Source organism: Pelobates fuscus, chromosome 4 (assembly GCF_036172605.1).
Source record: "Pelobates fuscus isolate aPelFus1 chromosome 4, aPelFus1.pri, whole genome shotgun sequence".
NCBI classification, from domain to species: domain Eukaryota; kingdom Metazoa; phylum Chordata; class Amphibia; order Anura; family Pelobatidae; genus Pelobates; species Pelobates fuscus.
In genome coordinates, this window is record NC_086320.1 from 327,583,583 (window position 1) to 327,602,798 (window position 19,216).

Sequence of the window (19,216 nt, forward strand, 5' to 3'; positions counted from 1 at the left end):
AGTCTGCTGGGTGCAAGACTTCTTCCAGGAGCGTTCAGCACAACGGGAGCATCTTTGCAGGTAGCGTGTTGATTTAGTATGCCACGGTTGGGTGCTTGTTTGGAGCGGTGCTACAGTGTTCAAGGCAGAGGTGAGGGTAGTGTTATATGCGGAGATGGCCAGTGAAGGACAGGAGAGGGAAGGGCTGGATAGCAGTTGTGAATCAATATCAGTTGACAGCTGCTAGAGATCAAGAGAATTAAGGTTCCTCCTGAGTTGAGGGGGATTAGGCTGAGGTTGTTGGGTGAGGGGGTACACAAAAACAAACAATAGGAGGTGGTGATCAGAGAGAGGAAATGGAGTGTTGCAGATATTAGATACTGTACATGCATAAGAGAAGATTTGGTCAAGGGTATTGCCAGCTACATGAGTGGGAGAATTCACCCACTGCGATAGCCCGAGGGAGGAAGTAATTGAAAGTAGTCTGAAGGCTGCTGAGGTCAAAGGTGGGTTAATGGGAATATTGAAGTCCCCGAGAATTAGGGATGGAATATTAGAAGAGAGGAAAAAGGGTAGCCAGGCGGCAAAGTGGTCAAGGAAGAGGCGAGGGGAACATGGGGGATGATAAATAACGGAAATGTTAGCAGAGAAGAGTTTGAAAAGGCAAATTGAATGTATTTCAAATGATGGGAAAGAGAGGGAAGGGGGGTGGGTAGAGGTTAAAAAGAGTTGTGGGTAAGTTGAAGACCACCAAAGGACAAAGATGCAGGGGTAGCAGAGTCAGAGGGGGAGAGCCAGGTTTCTGTTAAGGCTAGTAAATCTATTGAACGAGAGATGAAGAAGTCATGGACAGCAGTGGATTTTGTAATATTGCCAACAGAGCGTGCATTCCAGAGGGCTGTATTGAAGGAGGATTTAGAGGAACATGAGATGGGTATGAGATTAGTATGGGTCCTTGGGTTTGTATGTGGTGAGTTTTCCGAGATGGGACCGGGGTTTGGAGAGACATCACCAGCTGCTAGGAGCAAAAGGATAGAAAGTAGGTGAAGGTGGGAGTAGGAGGCTATGTATGTAGAGGATTTGAGAGGAGTTGGTAGAGATAGGCTGGAAAGGTATATGTAGAGTGCATGGGATGCAGTGATGGGAATTTAAGAGACGAGTATCAGTTGCCAAGTGTTCTTAATGTCAGATTAAATGTATTCCCTTCCTCTTTTATTATGTATAGTACGCTTAATGTATTCTTAATGTCAGATTAAATGTATTCCCTTCCCCTTGTATTATGTATAGTATATAATTTTGCCATACCATTGGTACAAAACATTCTCATTGCTGTCAGGAAGTAGATTAACACTACCCCTGAGTTTATAGTAACTATTTCTTATTTCACCGGTGGTGACAAAGTAGACTGTTATTTCCACTCTGCAACAAGCTATATTTCTTCCGCTATAATGTCCTTTCACTTTCCACACCCCATTCCCTTTTTCTGTCTTATCCTATTTCTCCCAGTCCCCTCCCCATTTTTCTCCTCCCCGTTTTCTACCTTTTTTTTTTTCTGTCTTTGCCCAATGACCAATCAGGGCAGAGGCTGAACCCAAGCATACTGTACATTCTGAAAAAAAACATGGATAAAACACTGATTAAAAAAATGCTTATCATACATAGTAAAAACGTAAACAATGCAGAAAACCCACAATAAATTATTGGAAACTTACACAAACACAAAAAAAAGATTTCAAAAGCATCCATACAAGAAAGGCATTTAAGGACAAACCGGTTATATTGAGTGACATCTACTGGGATTTTATTTCAACTCTCCAAGTGAAGAAACATCTTTAAAATATCTCTTGTAGATTATAGGGTATTAAAACACAACAGAAGGGAAAAGCAATGTTTATTAAAAGGTGAAATAAGGGTCCCAAGTGTTATTCTGGCTACAGGCAAACTTCCAAACAAAGCCCATCTGGGATACTTTGCCAAGATTTATAAAAGAAACTGCTTGCAGATGCTTACAGAAGGAGCTTTTTCATTGGATACTTTAATGTAGCACTGGGCCCCTATATAGATTACCTTCTGTACATATATAGATATCACGTTACACTAAGAAAACTTAGATACATGCCTTTTGGTGGACCAATAGAGCCTTTAGATGGATTGCGATTATTTTTAACTTTATATAATAACTGATAACTAAATTAACTATATCTCACTTTTTCATTGGCATTACATTTAATTACTAAAATTTTTCTTGACGTTATTAAAAAGGGAATGACTATAGGATCAGCTATGCTGCGACATGCAGGCAAACATAATGCAGTCTATTTATTTTATAGATAGCGGTTCACTGGGCACTAAATGTTACATTTGTGTATTATGGGGCTCAATATGCAGGTGATTGCAGCAAATAGGTAAAGTTTGATAATGACCAGCGGGTTGGTTAAAAGTAAAATAACTCCAAGCAAAACAAGGGTATAAGTGGAGTGCAAAAGAAGTCACAAGCCCATTGTGCAAACACAGTGTAAGTCAGTGGCATACACACAATCTATGGGGCCCCGGTGCGAAAACTGATCCATTACACCGCGCGGGCCGGGCCGCAACAAATAGCAACGGGCACCAGGTTGTAGGGGTCTGCAGGGCGTCCGGGCCCTTTGGAGTGATGGGCCTGGTCACAGCTGCGATCCCTGTATGTGCGCCACTGTACATACACGCACACATACATCCAAACACACACAGAGACACACATACATACAAACAAGCATACATACAAACAGACACATACATACACACACACACACACGGAGACACATATACACACACACATACATACAAGCACAAATACATACAAGCACACATACATACAAGCACACATACATACAAGCACACATACATACAGACACATACATACACACACACAAACACATATATACAGACACACAAACATACAAACACACACATATACAAAATATTTTAGTCATCCTCCTGTTTCCTACCTTTTAGATGCAGGAGGGTAGTCCAGTGGTGGCTCAGCCTCACTCAGCCTGACTCCCCACTCTGACTCCCTCCTCTCTTCCTCCTGCGTGGCTCTGTCTGATAGCTGGGAGGAGTGACTGGGGCAGTCACTTCCTCCCAGCGTCTGATGTCATCTCAGGGGACCCGGTCGCGCTGTTAAAGCGCCGTAGCGCTGAACGGGCCCCCTGGGAATCCATAGCCGTTGGGTGGCCCTAACAGCATAACGTGCGGTTATGTGTGGTTTTACTGCGCGGGCCGGACCTGCAACACATGGCGGCGGGCACCCGGTCGCAGGGGTTGCAGGATGTCCGGGCCCTCTGGAGTGACGGGCCCAGTCGCAGCTGCGACCCCTACCACACCTGTATGTACATCACAGGTGTAAGTATACATATAGATACTTACAGTAGTATTGCTCAAGCAGGTTTGCATGTGGATTCATATGTAAGAGAGAGCAAACCACAAATAATAGTGTAGTCTGGATGACAAATATACAAATGATTAAAAAGTGTTATAACAGTTTATTAATACAAAAGAAAAATAAATAAAAACAACAACTAAATGGCCGCTTACAAGATGTAAATAAGTGAGCATATGCGGTTTAAGAGACACCGCTACTCACAAAAGCCAAGATGGCAAATAGCCAAGTGAAGGTGGATATCCACCAGTGTTGTAACCATGTAGGTCTGGAGGTATAGGGTTCAGCAACTTAATTGCCTACTCCTTGGTAGGCAAATGGCTCAGTCAGATTACAGGCTTCCAGTGGAAGATTCGCAGAATAGGTATGCCCCTCTTGGTTTGTTCTCTTCTAATAATTATTTGCTGGGTATTATATGCTAATTTTCTGTATAAATTTAGCGAACATTCTCTGCATATTGATTTGTTCAATATGTGAGTGATTTTGAACAAATCAATATGCAGAGGATTTTACCCTTGTTTTGCGTTTGGACGTGTTTGTGCTAATCACCTTTGGGGGCACTAGCACTTAAGTGTGTAGCTGCATTATTGGATATATTTTTAGAACACTTTTTTAAATATATAGATTGTGTATATCGTTATATTCATTCTTTAAGGAGACAGTTTTACCCATTTTTTTCTCCTTTTGAATTTTTTTCTCCTTTTAAACAGGCGTTTAGCATCTTCTATTTTTATAAAATAACTCCAAGCGTGAAATCTGAAGGCCAATGCAATGGACAAAGTCAGGCTAATCTGTGGTCAGTCCTGGCATCAGAGGCTCGTAGTCAGTGGCTGGCCAAGGTAACATGATCAACGTACCACAATATCACAGCAATGGAATGGAGTAAAGCAGGTAGCGGTAGCAACACACTAAGTGCAGCCAGGGCCGCTATCAGAAATTTTGGGGCCCCTAACACAGCTCAAGGTCTGGGCCCCCCTTCAAGCCCGCGCACAGGGCCCGCCTCCAAATCCCGCCCACAGGAATACACATACACTAACATATACAAATACTGAAACAGACATACATATACATACACATACGGCATACTGATATATACATACATACACACACACTGGCATACATACACACACACTGTGGCATACATACACACACTGTGGCATACACACACACACACACTGTGGCATACACACACACACACACACTGTGGCATACATACACACACTGGCATACACACGCTGGCATACATACACAGGCATACATACACTGGCATACACACATACAAACACTGGCATACATACATACATACATACACTGGCACACATACATACACTGGCATACACTGGCATACATACACTGGCACACTGGCATACACTGGCATACACACATTCATACACTGGCACACTGGCATACACACATACATACACTGACATACACTGGCATACACACATACATACACTGGCACACTGGCATACATACACTGGCACACTGGCATACACACATACATACACTGGCATACACACATACATACACTGACACACTGGCATACATACACTGGCATACACACATACATACACTGGCACACTGGCATACACACATACATACACTGGCATACACACATACATACACTGGCACACTGGCATACACACATACATACACTGGCATACATACATACATACATACACTGGCATACGTACACTGGCATACATACATACATACATACACTGGCATACGTACACTGGCATACATACATACATACATACACTGGCATACACTGGCATACACACATACATACACTGGCATACACACATACATACACTGGCACACTGGCATACATACACTGGCATACACTGGCATACACACATACATACACTGGCACACTGACATACATACACTGGCATACACTGGCATACACACATACATACACTGGCACACTGGCATACACTGGCATACACACATACATACACTGGCACACTGGCATACATACACTGGCACACTGGCATACATACACTGGCATACACACATACATACACTGGCACACTGGCATACACACGCTGGCATACACACATACATACACTGGCACACTGGCATACATACACTGGCACACTGGCATACATACATACATACACTGGCACACTGGCATACATACACACACCTCATTTTCAGCCACCCTCCTCTCTTCCTTACCATTTCTTCGCAGGAGGGTGGCTGGGGATGATGTGCATCGGCTGCCTCTCCTCACGGCCTTTCTCTTCTCCTTCCCCCGCGCGGAGTAAACAGGGGGAAGTGACCGGACGTCACTCCCTCCCAGCAGCACTTGCTTTCCGGCTGCATTTTCTTTTTAAAGGGGCCCGGTCGCGCTATTACAGCGCTGACCGGGCCCCTGAAGATAATAGGGCCCATTGGGTGGCCCTAAATGCTTGGGCCACCTGATGGGCCCCATCAGCGTGTGGGCCCCGGTGAAGATGCACCGGCGGCAGTTAAGCTAATACACGTGGGGCCCGGGCGGCCGGGCCCCCCAGGGCCGCCGGGCCCGTGACAATTGTCACGGTTGTCATGCCCTGATGGCGACCCTGAGTGCAGCTCACAATCCATGTGAGCACTATCACTATAGTATAAGCACAATTGTAGTCATTGTTGTACCTTCAAAAGTTAATAGCTTAATATTCCTTTCCTTCAAGGAAATAAAATTATGCGATGGTGTGGCAACATTCTTCACAAAACATTCTTCACAAAACAAATGAAAAAAACTATTTTTCACTTGAATAACATGACATTTATATCTAAACTAAAATGTAAAAAATCAAATTCAACATGGTGTGTTCAAATGTTCAAAGAGTTGGTAACACCCCATACTGGATATTTTCAAAAAATATTGTAGAATTTTCAACAAGTTTCTCAGAAATTCACTAATAGCATTATTATTAACATTAATTAGAGAGGACTGCAGTGCCCTTTGAATAGTCAATCATTAACTAAAAGCTTAACCTAAATAATTAAAGCTGATATGTTATAGCTAATCAATAACAATGAAATAGAATATAACTCTGAAAGCTAAAGTACATAGAACACAGCAAGTACATAATATATAAAATGTTATGTATCTTTCTCACTTACATATCAAATGCGCTATTTTTTACAGGTGATAAGAAGCCTTTTGTCACCTTAAGCTGTTCCTTCTTATTTGGGTTCTTAACAATGTAGTCTCCCATTCATGGCACTAGACTGGGCACCAAACTGGGGATCCCTTTAGCAGGGACCAATTCCAAACATCTTTAACTTTTTATTTCTGTGGACCGGTGTCAATCAGAATTAAAGATAATGCCATTTTTCACGGCACTGTTCTTTTGATAGTTTCAAATGTATATATTTCTTCGGCAAGTAAAATTCTAAATATTAACCTCAAAATAAATCATCATAAATCAGAAATAAAGAAAGTACCTTGAATACACTGGACAGATGAGAGGAAATAATGAGATCCCAGGACATGAAGCACTGTATTTGCCTTCTGGCAAATCTTGTACTTGATTGGGAAATTTGCTGAAGGTCCGCACAGATTATAAGGACATGGTGCATTGTCCTCAGATTGTGTAAGAGTTGCCATATTCTGCTTTAGTCAAAGTGTATCTCATGTCTCATGCTGCCAATAACAGAATTGTTCTAATTGGGTTCTAAGCTGTAACACTGCTATCAAGCACAGGAAAAGCTGGTCAAGGCTTGTGGTACTATTTCTGCCCACTTAAACTCCAAAAAGACCCATTACAGGCAAAGACAACATACCCGATCTAGGGGACATGCGGCTGTAGGACTGGACACAGGAGAAACTGGCCAAGGCTCATGGTATTATCTCTGCCCAACAGCTCACTTGAATCCAAAAAGGTTCATTATAAGCACTGAGGACAGACCCGACCTAGAGGACATGCGACTGTAGAAAATCTGACTGACCTGTCTGTGGTCCACTGAAATGCTACTCCACACCTCCTCTCTGCGGTGCTGATCTTAGGTCTTAGTGATTTCAGCCAATGCACTGCAGGGCTCAGCCCAGGAAAGCAAATGGAAGCTCCTAAGCAGGTGTTTCTGGCTCTCCTTCCAGCAGAGAGGAGTTGCTAAGTGGTAATTTGTGGACCCCAGCTAACAAGTCAGTCCGTTACTAAATGGTCTTATTCCTTACGCTGGAGAGGGGCCATGGAACTCCTGGCATCACAACCACTACAGCTGCAGTGGTTATGGATCTTAGAGTTTTCCTTTAAATAGATGAACATGAAAAGGAGATAAGAATACTATTTGCTCTTTAGCTTAAGCAATTACTGAAGCCACAGACTAATGTTAGAATAAGTCAGTCAGAACTTTTATCTGGGTTATTCTCAGTCTACCAAGAAGCTTATATGATATTTATTTTCACAGGGTGTATTCATGCTGTTTCCAGGAAACCAAGACAGCACATTTTGTGTTTTAATGTTGCTGTGCAATACATTTTATACAGGGAAGATTTTAGGAGAGTACAAGGTCACAAAAAAAAAAAAAAAAAAACTAGCAATGAGCTATTTTAAAGGAGATGCCAAAAAAGACAACCTTTTAACACGTTTTTCTTGCTAAAGTCGTACTCTAAAATGCAGCAATCTGCTTTTTTCCCCTAACATACTGGCTGATCCAGCATGGTGCTTGATATTCAGAACCCTTGAGACAAGGAAAGACAATACACTAATAGCATATTTACCAGTGCCTTACAGATGTTGATCATCACCTGATTTACGACAGAAAACGTAAATGTACATAGGAATATATGTTTTAAACCTTAGTTGTATTAAGCTTTTATCACAAACAGAGCTTCATGGCTCAATTAAGAATGATAATAATAAGTCGGAGAGCAACTTGAAAAGTGCTAAGAATAACACAGACAAAGCACAAATAATGCCCTGAAAGCCTTAAAGTCTCAAAATGGACAACCTAGGGTCTTCAGTATTCTGCGTCTCTGGGGTACATACGCGCCAGCCAGTAACCTTTCTCAGGTGGGGCTAGTCTAAGTGCCTGCTTAAAATACACAGATTAGCTCCCGCAACTTTATCAGAAGAAGACTTCAAACTGAGCAACAGCAATGTTTCAAAATGTTTGTGACAAACTCTAAGTAATTAACTCAGATTTCAATCTGTCACCATAGCATTCAAGAGATAAATATGAAACAAGTTTGGGAGCATTTTTAAGAAAAAAAAATACAATTTATAAAAATAATAGTAACTTTTTGATAATTGTTTTTCATTTCCAAAGTTCACTGCTGAGGGTTTTAGACACATTATAGAACTGGCAGTCAAATGCCAGATAAAATTCAGTAAAGATAAATGTAAAGTTATGCATTTTGGGTCAGGAATTCATGAGCAGCTTATACCGTGAATGAAATGAAAGTTACTTAGGAAAAATAAATAAGAAGGGAATAGTTATAGACAACACATCAAGCAACCATGTGCAAACTCAGGCCAGTATTGTTATACATAAAAATGTGCATTATTGGCAGGACATAAATATAAACTTGCCTCTTTAACAATCAATTGTAAGACCCCTTACCTTGAATATGCATTTTTTCAGAACCTGCTTTAAATAAGTATTTTACAACTAGAAAGAGTGGCTACACAATTAATTAGAGGAATTGTAAATAGTTGTGAAATAAGATAAAAAAAGTTTTGTTTTCTTTTTTCTTTAGAAAAAGTCAATTCAGAGTGATTATAGAATTATACAAATATAGATAGATCCAGTACAAACAGAAGTCTGACTGCCAGTTTCAAGAAGTCAAGAAAGATTAGAAAATTCTTTAAATGGTGTGTTTTGTTTTTGTATTTGCCTTCTTACAGACCAGCGGCAGTAATACAGATATGAGAAAAAAAATGAAGCTGATGGACTTGAGTCTTTTTTTCAGATTATATTGCTATGTAAATGATAAAGTCAATATGTTTTGTTCTCACTTTTTGAAATTCAAATTGTTTTTTTTTTTCTACTTAACTTTTCTTTTGTTTTTGACATTTTTTGGAAAAGGAAAATGCTTGATGATCAATTGACTATTTAACCGTGAATTAAAATGGGATAAAATTTAGGATCATTTAAAACTTTACACATGTTAACAGCTGCCAATGCGACACTGAGAAACTTGCCGCCATCAGAATATATCAGGATCTCACCTGTAGATAAATTTTCATTCAAATGTTTTGTTAACGTAGCATCAATATTACATTTAAACAACTGGGCTTATGTGATCACAATCTCCCCAATAAAGAGCTATTGACACATTAATGGTCCCTTCAGACACAAATAAAGGAACATAATAGACCACTGGCAGCAGGTTTCTAAGAATTAATTAAATACCCTGAAAATTGTCAAACTGTTTGCACATGAGCAGAACTAAGAGCATATACACCTTCCTTGAGTTGGTGATACCAAAGTCACCAAACAAACTAATTTAATCAGTCAAAGCAAATAGGACAAATAAGCACCATAACAGCAAAATAATACAGCGACATGTATATCACGACAAACACACATACACTATATTCACAACTTTCAATTTAAACATGCTTAAAGAAGCATACGCACTTTTTAATGATGATCTAGACCAGAGGTAGGCAACCTTTAGAACTCCAGATATGGACAACATCTCCCATAAAGCTGGCAAAGCAACACGGGAGATGTAGTCCATAACTTTGGAGTTGCGAAGGTAGCCTACTCCTTATCTAGACCACAGGTTAATGACATGTCCCCTATTATCATCACCACTGTGCTATAAAAAGGGTCAAACAGGCAGGTCAGATTTTTCCAAGGTGCCTCCATTTTGTTTGCCATTAACCTCACAAGTATCAATCTTAATATCATGTGATTATAATGATGATTGGATTTAAGATTGGTTTTAGTAGATCAATAACAAACTAACTTTTGTAGCTCTACTGAAGAGAACTCTCCCAAGATAAAATGACATTCAGCCTAGTTTAAAGTCTGTCTCAAAAATCACTGAGTGCGTGAACAGACTTGGCCTTAGGAGTGTGAGACGTGCAACTGCATGATGCACATCGAGAGAGCGGAGCTACAGCACTGCCCTGCCAGATCACAGGTAGTGCAGCAGTGAGATGCACTACTGTCACTGATGGACAGGTGACACTCCCCTCTCTAGTATGAGTCTCAAATCCTTCTTAATGTCTATAGGTTGTAAAACATGGGACAGATTGAGACTGGCGGCATGCAGCTTGGCCATGTTACAGCATCGCATGGAGAGGAGAAAACACAAATAGTTTATGCCGAGGCATGAAGAAGTCAGACATAGGGGCATGAAAAGCATAAACAAGGCATGTAAAGAAACAGATATGGAGGGATGGACAGATCACTGAAAGCACATGGCCAGCTCTGTATACAAAAAGTGTGCAAATGTTGACTGTGTACATATTGCATGATATGTGGGACTCAGAGCCAGTTGGTTATGAGTCTACGATGTAGAATAAGATAAAAAAGTGCAACTGCAATTTATTCAACACATTTGTAAGGATTTTCTACAAAACAAATTATACAGATTGCTCAGAAAATCATAGATGACCTCTGAGATGTCTTTCTGTTGCAAAAAAACACACAACATAGAACAAAGCTTGATGCAATATCCTATAGCGCACATAATGTTATTGTTTATTTTGCCAAAGAAGCCAATGTGCTTATAAAGTGTGCACAGGAAGGCATAGCAGGAACGTAATAACCACTGTGCCCAACAAGTGTGCTCATAGCCCAATGTGCTAAGCAAATGTACTATAGCAACCACAACCCACAAAGCATAGCAACAATGCTACTTTGCCAAGGTGAGTAAAATTACGACAATTTTGTCACAAAAGTTAAAAACCATCACCGTTCTTAAATGTACCACTGCAATGATTCCAATTTTGCATATAAATGCAGTACAACAAAGTGTACATCACAGGTAAGGGCCACAAATTGCACACAGACAGAGATGCAAGATTAACAAGATGCAAATGTGTTGCTTTTTACAACAATATCTAAATCAGGCTGTTTGGGTGTGAGCTTTGAGTGTTAAGTCACTGGCTTTACTTTGTTATAACTTGCAATCATCATGTTAGGAATCTATCTATCTAGCTATCTATCTACTACACATCGAGCATCTGATCGTGACATGCCCTGAAACACTCTGGAACTGTTCCTCGGACTAGGACTGTGCCGAGGACCGGTCTATCTTTCAGAGGTATCGCTCGGTTTCCCAACCTCCAGACAGAGCACTATTTGGAGGGGAGTACAGGGAGGCAGGAGTCAACAGAGGATCCCCCTCCTCAAAGGAAACCAGGACTAAGCCACCACACACCTGGAACTCCTCACCGGATCAGAGAATAGCCGTGACCTGATAAAACTTTTAACAATCAGTAACTTGTCATGGTTTGGACAGCGAGGGCTCTCCAAAGGACGAGCATTCCAGAAATAATTATTGTGTGGGGGTGCGTCCAGGAAAAGTGAGTTCTGGCAGCCATTTTGTGTGCTGTGCCTCTAGTACTGTCAGGATACAGGAACCCGATTGAGTTAGCTGGAAATAATGTAATTAAATCCCTAGAAAGAATGGCGCTGGGGAGGGACAATTGTACTGTGCATTGTTTTGCATGGAGGACCCCCTGCAGAGAAAGTCAACACTGTTCTGTATAGATAGCTGACATCTGTCTGTTTGTCACAGAGGATATGCCCTGTAAACACAAACACCAGCACACTTTTAATATCTTGATATAGACATCAATATTGTTGGGCAAAAATATCAAGAAATAGTTAAGCATCAGAAATTCCTAATTCTTTTATTCCATGCTTTGTTCATGTTGTATTAACTACACATGCCAAGTGCTAAACTATGCTTAATTAGGTACATATATCACAGTGTTATTGTAATTAAAGAGGAAACTGGATATTAAAAAGGAAATGAGCAACAATTTCAAGAAATCACACAGTATCAATATTCATGAAAACGCACAGAAGTCGATTCCTGCTGGAAGAGTACTCACCATGTTTCTTATGAGATTACCAATCACAGAATAACATAATAATGAGTTTCTCAGCATGGAAATGATTTAATACGGTTTATATCGTCAAGAAAAGCTATAGGAATCAATGGATTTCGGAACTTACCCAGGTCTTCGTCAAGAGAAGTGTGTCGTAATCTGCTTCCTACAGAGATACAAAAGAGAAATAAAGTAATATATTAATACACAATAGAATCAATCAAATCAACAGGGAAGCCAGTTTACGGATCTTGGTAAATTATTTTATTAAAACAGTCAAAATCAAGTACAATTAAACTATAAGTAAATTTATTTGTTGCTAAACAACTCGAAACTAAATACATTACCAAGCGGGGCAAGTTTTCCCCATTCTAGACCTTTTCAGACCATATGAAATACAAAATAAATACATTGCAAAAACACACCGCAATTCAAAAAAATCTTTACCTATAAGTTATTATGGTAATTGTACCAAAACATAAATATAATAATTATAGTACATTACTACATTACATTGGCATGACACCATATTGTGCGACACAATATGTCACTTAGAATTCCTTTGTTCTTTATATTTCTCTTATTATTAACTATTGTAGCTATTCAGATGGTACAAAATCTTCTATTTATAGAAGATAATAGCATCACACAGGCTATTATCATTTTTATTTAAAAAGTGGTACCATATTCTGCAGCGCTGTATGATAGGTAAACTAAATGTAAAAGTAGCTGTAGCAGAGGACATTCATCACATGTAAACAAGAAGGTATAAAGGCCTTGCTCAAACATATAGTTTAAAGGAAGCAGAAAGGGCCAGATTGGGACAAAAAGTGATCATGTTCCCATAGGGCATTATCCCTTTGCAAGAGCTCTTTAACAGGGCTCTACACACGTGTGGTCCTGAAGAGGCACCAAACTGTCATGCTCACTTTGAGGGGGGCAGGCCTACCATTGGTGATGACACAACACAACCCCCAACTAGCTAACCCCCTCATACTGTGCTGCATTTAAATTCCCATGATCTATACTATACTATCCTATTCTACTCTATACTATACTAGACTACCTATACTAGTCTATACTATACTATACTATACTACCTATACTAGTCTATACTATACTATCTATACTAGTCTATACTATGCTATACTATACTATACTAGACTAACTATACTAGTCTAGACTATACTATGCTATACTATACTGTCTATACTAGTCTAGACTATGCTATACTATACTAGACTACCTATACTAGTCTATACTATACTATTCTAGACTACCTATACTAGTCCTTTGTGTGGCAAGGATTAACGTATAAAAGTAAAGAATACTGTCTGCAAGCAGAAAAGAGTAAACAGGGACAGGCCAAAGTCAAAGAGTGCAGATAATTGGGAGAACACGTAAACTGGGCCATAGTCAGGGATTCCAGAGGTCGGAATAGTCATAGAATAAGCTGCGTTAATAACCAAATTGCAAGTGGTCGCCAGTCGTCACGTCCTTGTATCTCCACCTGATACAACAACTGTTTCATATCACGGAAAGATTCAGGTGCTCGCTCCCGTCTCTCTACAATCATCGTTTAAAATTTAATATTATATCACCAACTTCCTGACACTATCAACCCTTAACCAGGTGACAGCCAATCAACTTCTTAATTACCTCAGACACACACTTGTACTTGATTACTCAGAACTGCCTAGAGATAGGGCTAATCTGCCAAGCTACCTGACCTCAACCTAAAATTACCTATGAACCATAACTACTTCATATGATGCCACAATGCTTAATGTCCGTGGCATCTCGTTTTCTGCAGTAGAATCCGGTTATCTCTGTAGAGATAAGCAGGGCCTGGCCGGACTGTGGTCACTGACTGAAAACGTCAGCTGAATACTCGCCTATTGTTCGTTGCCCTCCTGTATGCCCTCCCCAACCCCCACTCCTAGAGCTCCAGTGCGGCAGCAACTAACTAAAATGCGCAGTTGGCGTCTTTTCTAACTGCGGTGTCCCTGCACAGCTCCCTTGTGCTCCCAGAAGTGTGCATATGACATCATATCCTGGCAGAGCAGCAGTAGTGGTTGTACATGGAATCTCTGAGGGAAGAGCACAGTGGTCCCAGCACCTACAGCCAAGACGTTGAAAAAACCCAGAAATACTAAAGCATGATTGGAAAATGAAAAATATTTCCTATTTTAAAAATAATAAAAACTGTAGGAGTTAGAAGACATTCGCACTCAATATATGAAGATTTAAACAAATTTCCATAAAATTGTTGAACAATTTAGCAAATTTACCTTTCAAAATATTGTCATGTTCTTTATTTTCATTTTAATCTGTGCTGCCAAAACTCTACCCTTTTATCCAATGATGATATATGAGGAAGTGCTACTTTCCTGTTCAGTGGTTCAAATACATGTACAACGGTAACACACTGTTCACACGGTGCAAGTCTGCCTACTTTATTTACAGGACCTGTTCTGTCAGTAAGGCTATAAGTATGTATAGTCAGTGGAAAGACCAAGAGACCCTTTGCCACAGATTAATCTAAAATAATAAAGAAATTAGTGGGTTTTTAAAATGTAAATTTGTTTGAAGACTGCTTTTTAGCTACTGCTTTTTAGCTGTATGACTTAAAAATGACATAAATACAAATAAGAAGTAGGGATGCACAATAAGAGAAAAGCACTTCTAAGGTGTAAATATAAAAATATATGTATACAACCTTGTTATAACGAAGTGGGCGATATCTATGAGAGAATATATAAATCGCCTGGGCACAGGGAGGGCTTCCTGTCTGCACCGCACAGAGGGTCTCTGTCTGTCCGAGCAGGGCACCGGCTGGAGGACCGCCGCAAGTTCATAAGAAGAGTCCCTGTTCCATATATCCTGAAGATTCTCTCCCTCTGGCTGAGGATGATGGGCCTGTTTTTCACTGTTATCCTGTGAGTTCTATATAATCATCCTGCGTGTCTCATATTATTGTTATGTAATACACTATGTGCGATTTATATATTCTCTCATAGATATCGCCCACTTCGTTATAACAAGGTTGTATGCATATATTTTTATATTTACACCTTAGAAGTGCTTTTCTCTTATTGTGCATCCCTACTTCTTATTTGTATTTATGTTATTGGTTTGGTGTCTATAGAGGGCGCACTGTTTAGTAGGTTTGCCGTTGGCTGTCTTTTAGTGGTTGGAACCCCCCCTTTTTTGACTTAAAAACGAAATGGAAATTTAAAAAAATATTTGGAAAATATTTAAATTTACTGTCAGTGTACCATAGGTTTCTTATGCATGAAAGTGTTAAAAAAAAAAAACAGTTTCATTTTATGTTTAATAAATGTGAAAATAATGCTTTCTCACACCTCATTTACAAATATCACGCTATTTCTATTCTTGTGTATCTCAAGCAGTCTCTGTTCAACAAACACCTTCCCTTCGTTCAACACATCTTACCAGAAACTTTGAAGAATCTGGGTATGAAAAAAGTAACATTAGCTAAATTCTACTTTTCTTGTTTGTTCACAGTTGATCATTTTATTTAAAGGGATCTTGTCATTCATAAAAGTGTGAGTTACGGGCATTTATTTCATATATCATTTTCTTAATAACTCTGCAAAGTATTTTTTTTTCTATGCAAGGTATAATTTGTCTGTCTGTCTATCTAATTTTTTTTAACATTTTTTATTTATAAAATATAGCATTTGCAGTACAACATAGTGAATATTATGAAACAGATAATGTGATATAAACTGAACAATTATTGTGCTTAAGGAAGGAATTGGCAACCTTTGGCACTCAGGGTGTTGTGAACTACATTACCCTGATGCTTTGCCAGCATGAAGGCTGCAAGAGTGTTAGGAGAGTTGTAGTCCACTGAAGTGCCGAAGGTTTCCTACCCCTGGCATAAGGTAACATAACAGCTATAAAGTCAGTGGATGTAAGCCAGGACAATCCAATTTGTACACGATTTAATACAATACTTCAATTTCACAATACTTCAATTTCCTGGGTGGGAAAAATACCACCTAAGCTTTATAGGATTGAGCAAAACTTGTGAGTATATCTCCTTTTTATCCTTTTTATTTCCTATTTATGTATATAGAGAACACTATTTTCTGTTTTTATATTTCTCTGCTGGTGTACTCGTACTGCTGAAATACAACGCACTGAAAGAAAACATCTCCAGCAACTGGTAATTGCTGCCCACCGCTGACAAGCCTGAGGATATCTCCCAACAGAGAACCAGGACCTATATTAGCATGTCCATAGATGGGGATCGTACCGTCCATGTGAATATATCTGGAGCTGATTTTGAGCTCCAGAAAATTGTAAGTGTACGTCTTTATTTTTTATTCAATATCAATGGCAACGAAAATACTGCACTAGATTCCATTTTATTGTCTTCTTATCATTTCATATCATCCTATACTTTTTTTGGATTTGAGGACATTATTGAAGGTTCTGCTTCCCTATATGTCCCTTTCCACATACCCAATGTATTGGTATTTCTATCATCTTGCCATAGTGCTCAACCACAACTGCTAAGTAATTGTTCCTTTTCCAGTTATAATTTACCAATAAACTACACTCTTTTCATAAATTCCATGCATAAATTGTAACATCAACAATGATCTAACAGCAATGTAAGTGGCTTAAAATATCATAAATTCATAGTTTTATTTTTGTTCTCTCATAAAACAGACATAGTTTAATGTTGAAATGGTACCTGCCACAACAAATAAAGTTTGATTTTAAATTATCGATAATCACTTTTCAACTGTAAATTGTGCTAGTAGAATTGTTAGCGAATGTCTTGATATTTTTAAAATCAGATATTAAAACACAGCCTTTTGCCTCTCCTGTCAGTCAATTTAGTCGTGTTCGACTGGCACAGAGAAAAGAGTGATGTGCTTTGCATGTATGTTATCAGGAAAACCCTCCTCTAGTTGTCCCTGCCGCATGCCTTCAGCCAATGGGAAAGCAAAACCGGAGAAAGAGTCAAAATAATTTATTGCAGGAACTTTGGACAGGAAACCTGGGAATGGAAAGAAAAAGCACACACATGTTTTATTTTTATTTTATTTAAATCCCATAAAGCCAACATAAATGTATGGGACTTTTAACCTGTTTTGGGAATTATTATTATTATTATTGATATTTATTTAGTGCCAACTAATTCCACAGCGCTTGACAATATTATAAAAGATGGGGGAAAGTTACAATAAATTTATAAATAAGTTACAATAAAGGAGACAATTACCCAAGAACGAATAAAATTTGTGCTTCCCACAGAATAGGTGTATGCAGAAGGGGTTATGTCAGACATTATGTGGCAGAAAATATGAATATTAGTGTGTCTTACTCAAGACAATAGGCTGCAGGAACTAAAGAAAGTGAATGTAAACAAAGCTCCGGGGCCTTACGTTATTCACCAATGAGTACTTAAGGAGCTAAGTGTTTACATAAGTAAACCTCTGTTTTTAATTTTTCAGGATTCTTTTCTTTCAGGAATTGTACTAGAGAATTAGAGGAAGGCAGATAAAAAGGGCACAACATATTTGCCTTGGAACTGTAAACCTGTAAGCTTAACTTCTGTGACTGGGAAAGTATTTGTGGATTATTAAAGGATAATATTCAAGAATTAATTGGAAGAATATTGTTAGCAAAAATCAGCATGGTTTTATGAAACATAGGTCACATCAAACTAACTTAATTGCATTCACACGAAGAGGTAAGTAGAAGTATAGATCAGGGTGTTGCAGTGGATGTGATCTGCTTGTTTTTTGCCAAGGCTTTCGATACGGTTCCAAACAATAGGTTAGTGTTCAAGCTACAAGACATTAGTTTAGAAAAAAATCTTGTTCTTGGGTAGAACATTTGCTTAAAGATACAGTACAGTGAATTGTCACCAATGGTAAATATTCAAGCTGAACAAAAATGGTTTTCCTCAGGGTTCTTTTCTGGGACCGATTTTATTTAACATATTTATAAATTATCTTGATGACACAAAACTATGTAAAGTAATACAACATGAACAGGATATTACTTTGGTGCAGATGGATTTAGATAGATTGGGGGCTGGGCACTCAAATGTCAGATTAAATTTAATGCAAAGATATGCCCTTCGGGGTAAGGAATGCACAAGCAAAAAACTATCATTCTAAACTGTAGTGATTTAAGGATAACAACATATGAAAACAACCTGGGAATTGTTATAGACTACAAACTAAGCAACAATGTGCAATGTCAATCAGCAGTTACATAGTTACATAGATGAAAAGAGACTTGCGTCCATAAAGTTCAGCCTTTCCCACATCCGTTTTTTGCCGTTGATCCAAAAGAAGGAAAAAAAACAGTCCGAAGCACTTCCAATTTTGCAACAAGCTAGGAAAAAAAATCCTTCTTGACCCCAGAATGGCAGTCAGATTTATCCTTGGATCAAGCAGCTATCACCCGACATTGAAAGATTATATCCTTGAATACTCTGTTTTTGCAAGTATGCATCTAGTAGCTGTTTGAACATCTGTATGGAGTCTGATAAAACCACTTCTTCTGGCAGAGAATTCCACATCCTTATTGTTCTTACAGTAAAAAAAACCTTTCCTTTGCCTTAGACAAAATCTTCTTTCTTCCAGTCTAAACGCATGACCTTGTGTCCTATGTAAAGTCCGGTTTGGTAAAGTCCGGTTTGTTCCACACAATGGTTTGTATTGGCCCCGAATATATTTGTATAATGTTATCATATCGCCTCTCAGGCAACGTTTTTCTAAACTAAATAAATTTAAATTTGTTAATCTTTCTTCAT

General features: G+C 39.0%; 1 protein-coding gene across 1 annotated transcript in view; it reads right to left on the reverse strand.

Annotated features, from left to right (window-relative positions):
* Positions 1 to 19,216, reverse strand: part of HDAC9 (histone deacetylase 9) — a 581,709-nt gene that overhangs the window by 458,739 nt on the left and 103,754 nt on the right. The window contains exon 3 of the mRNA XM_063452394.1: positions 12,536 to 12,574. Coding sequence (XP_063308464.1) covers positions 12,536 to 12,574 — 39 coding nt within the window. The remainder of the gene's footprint in view (positions 1 to 12,535; positions 12,575 to 19,216) is intronic.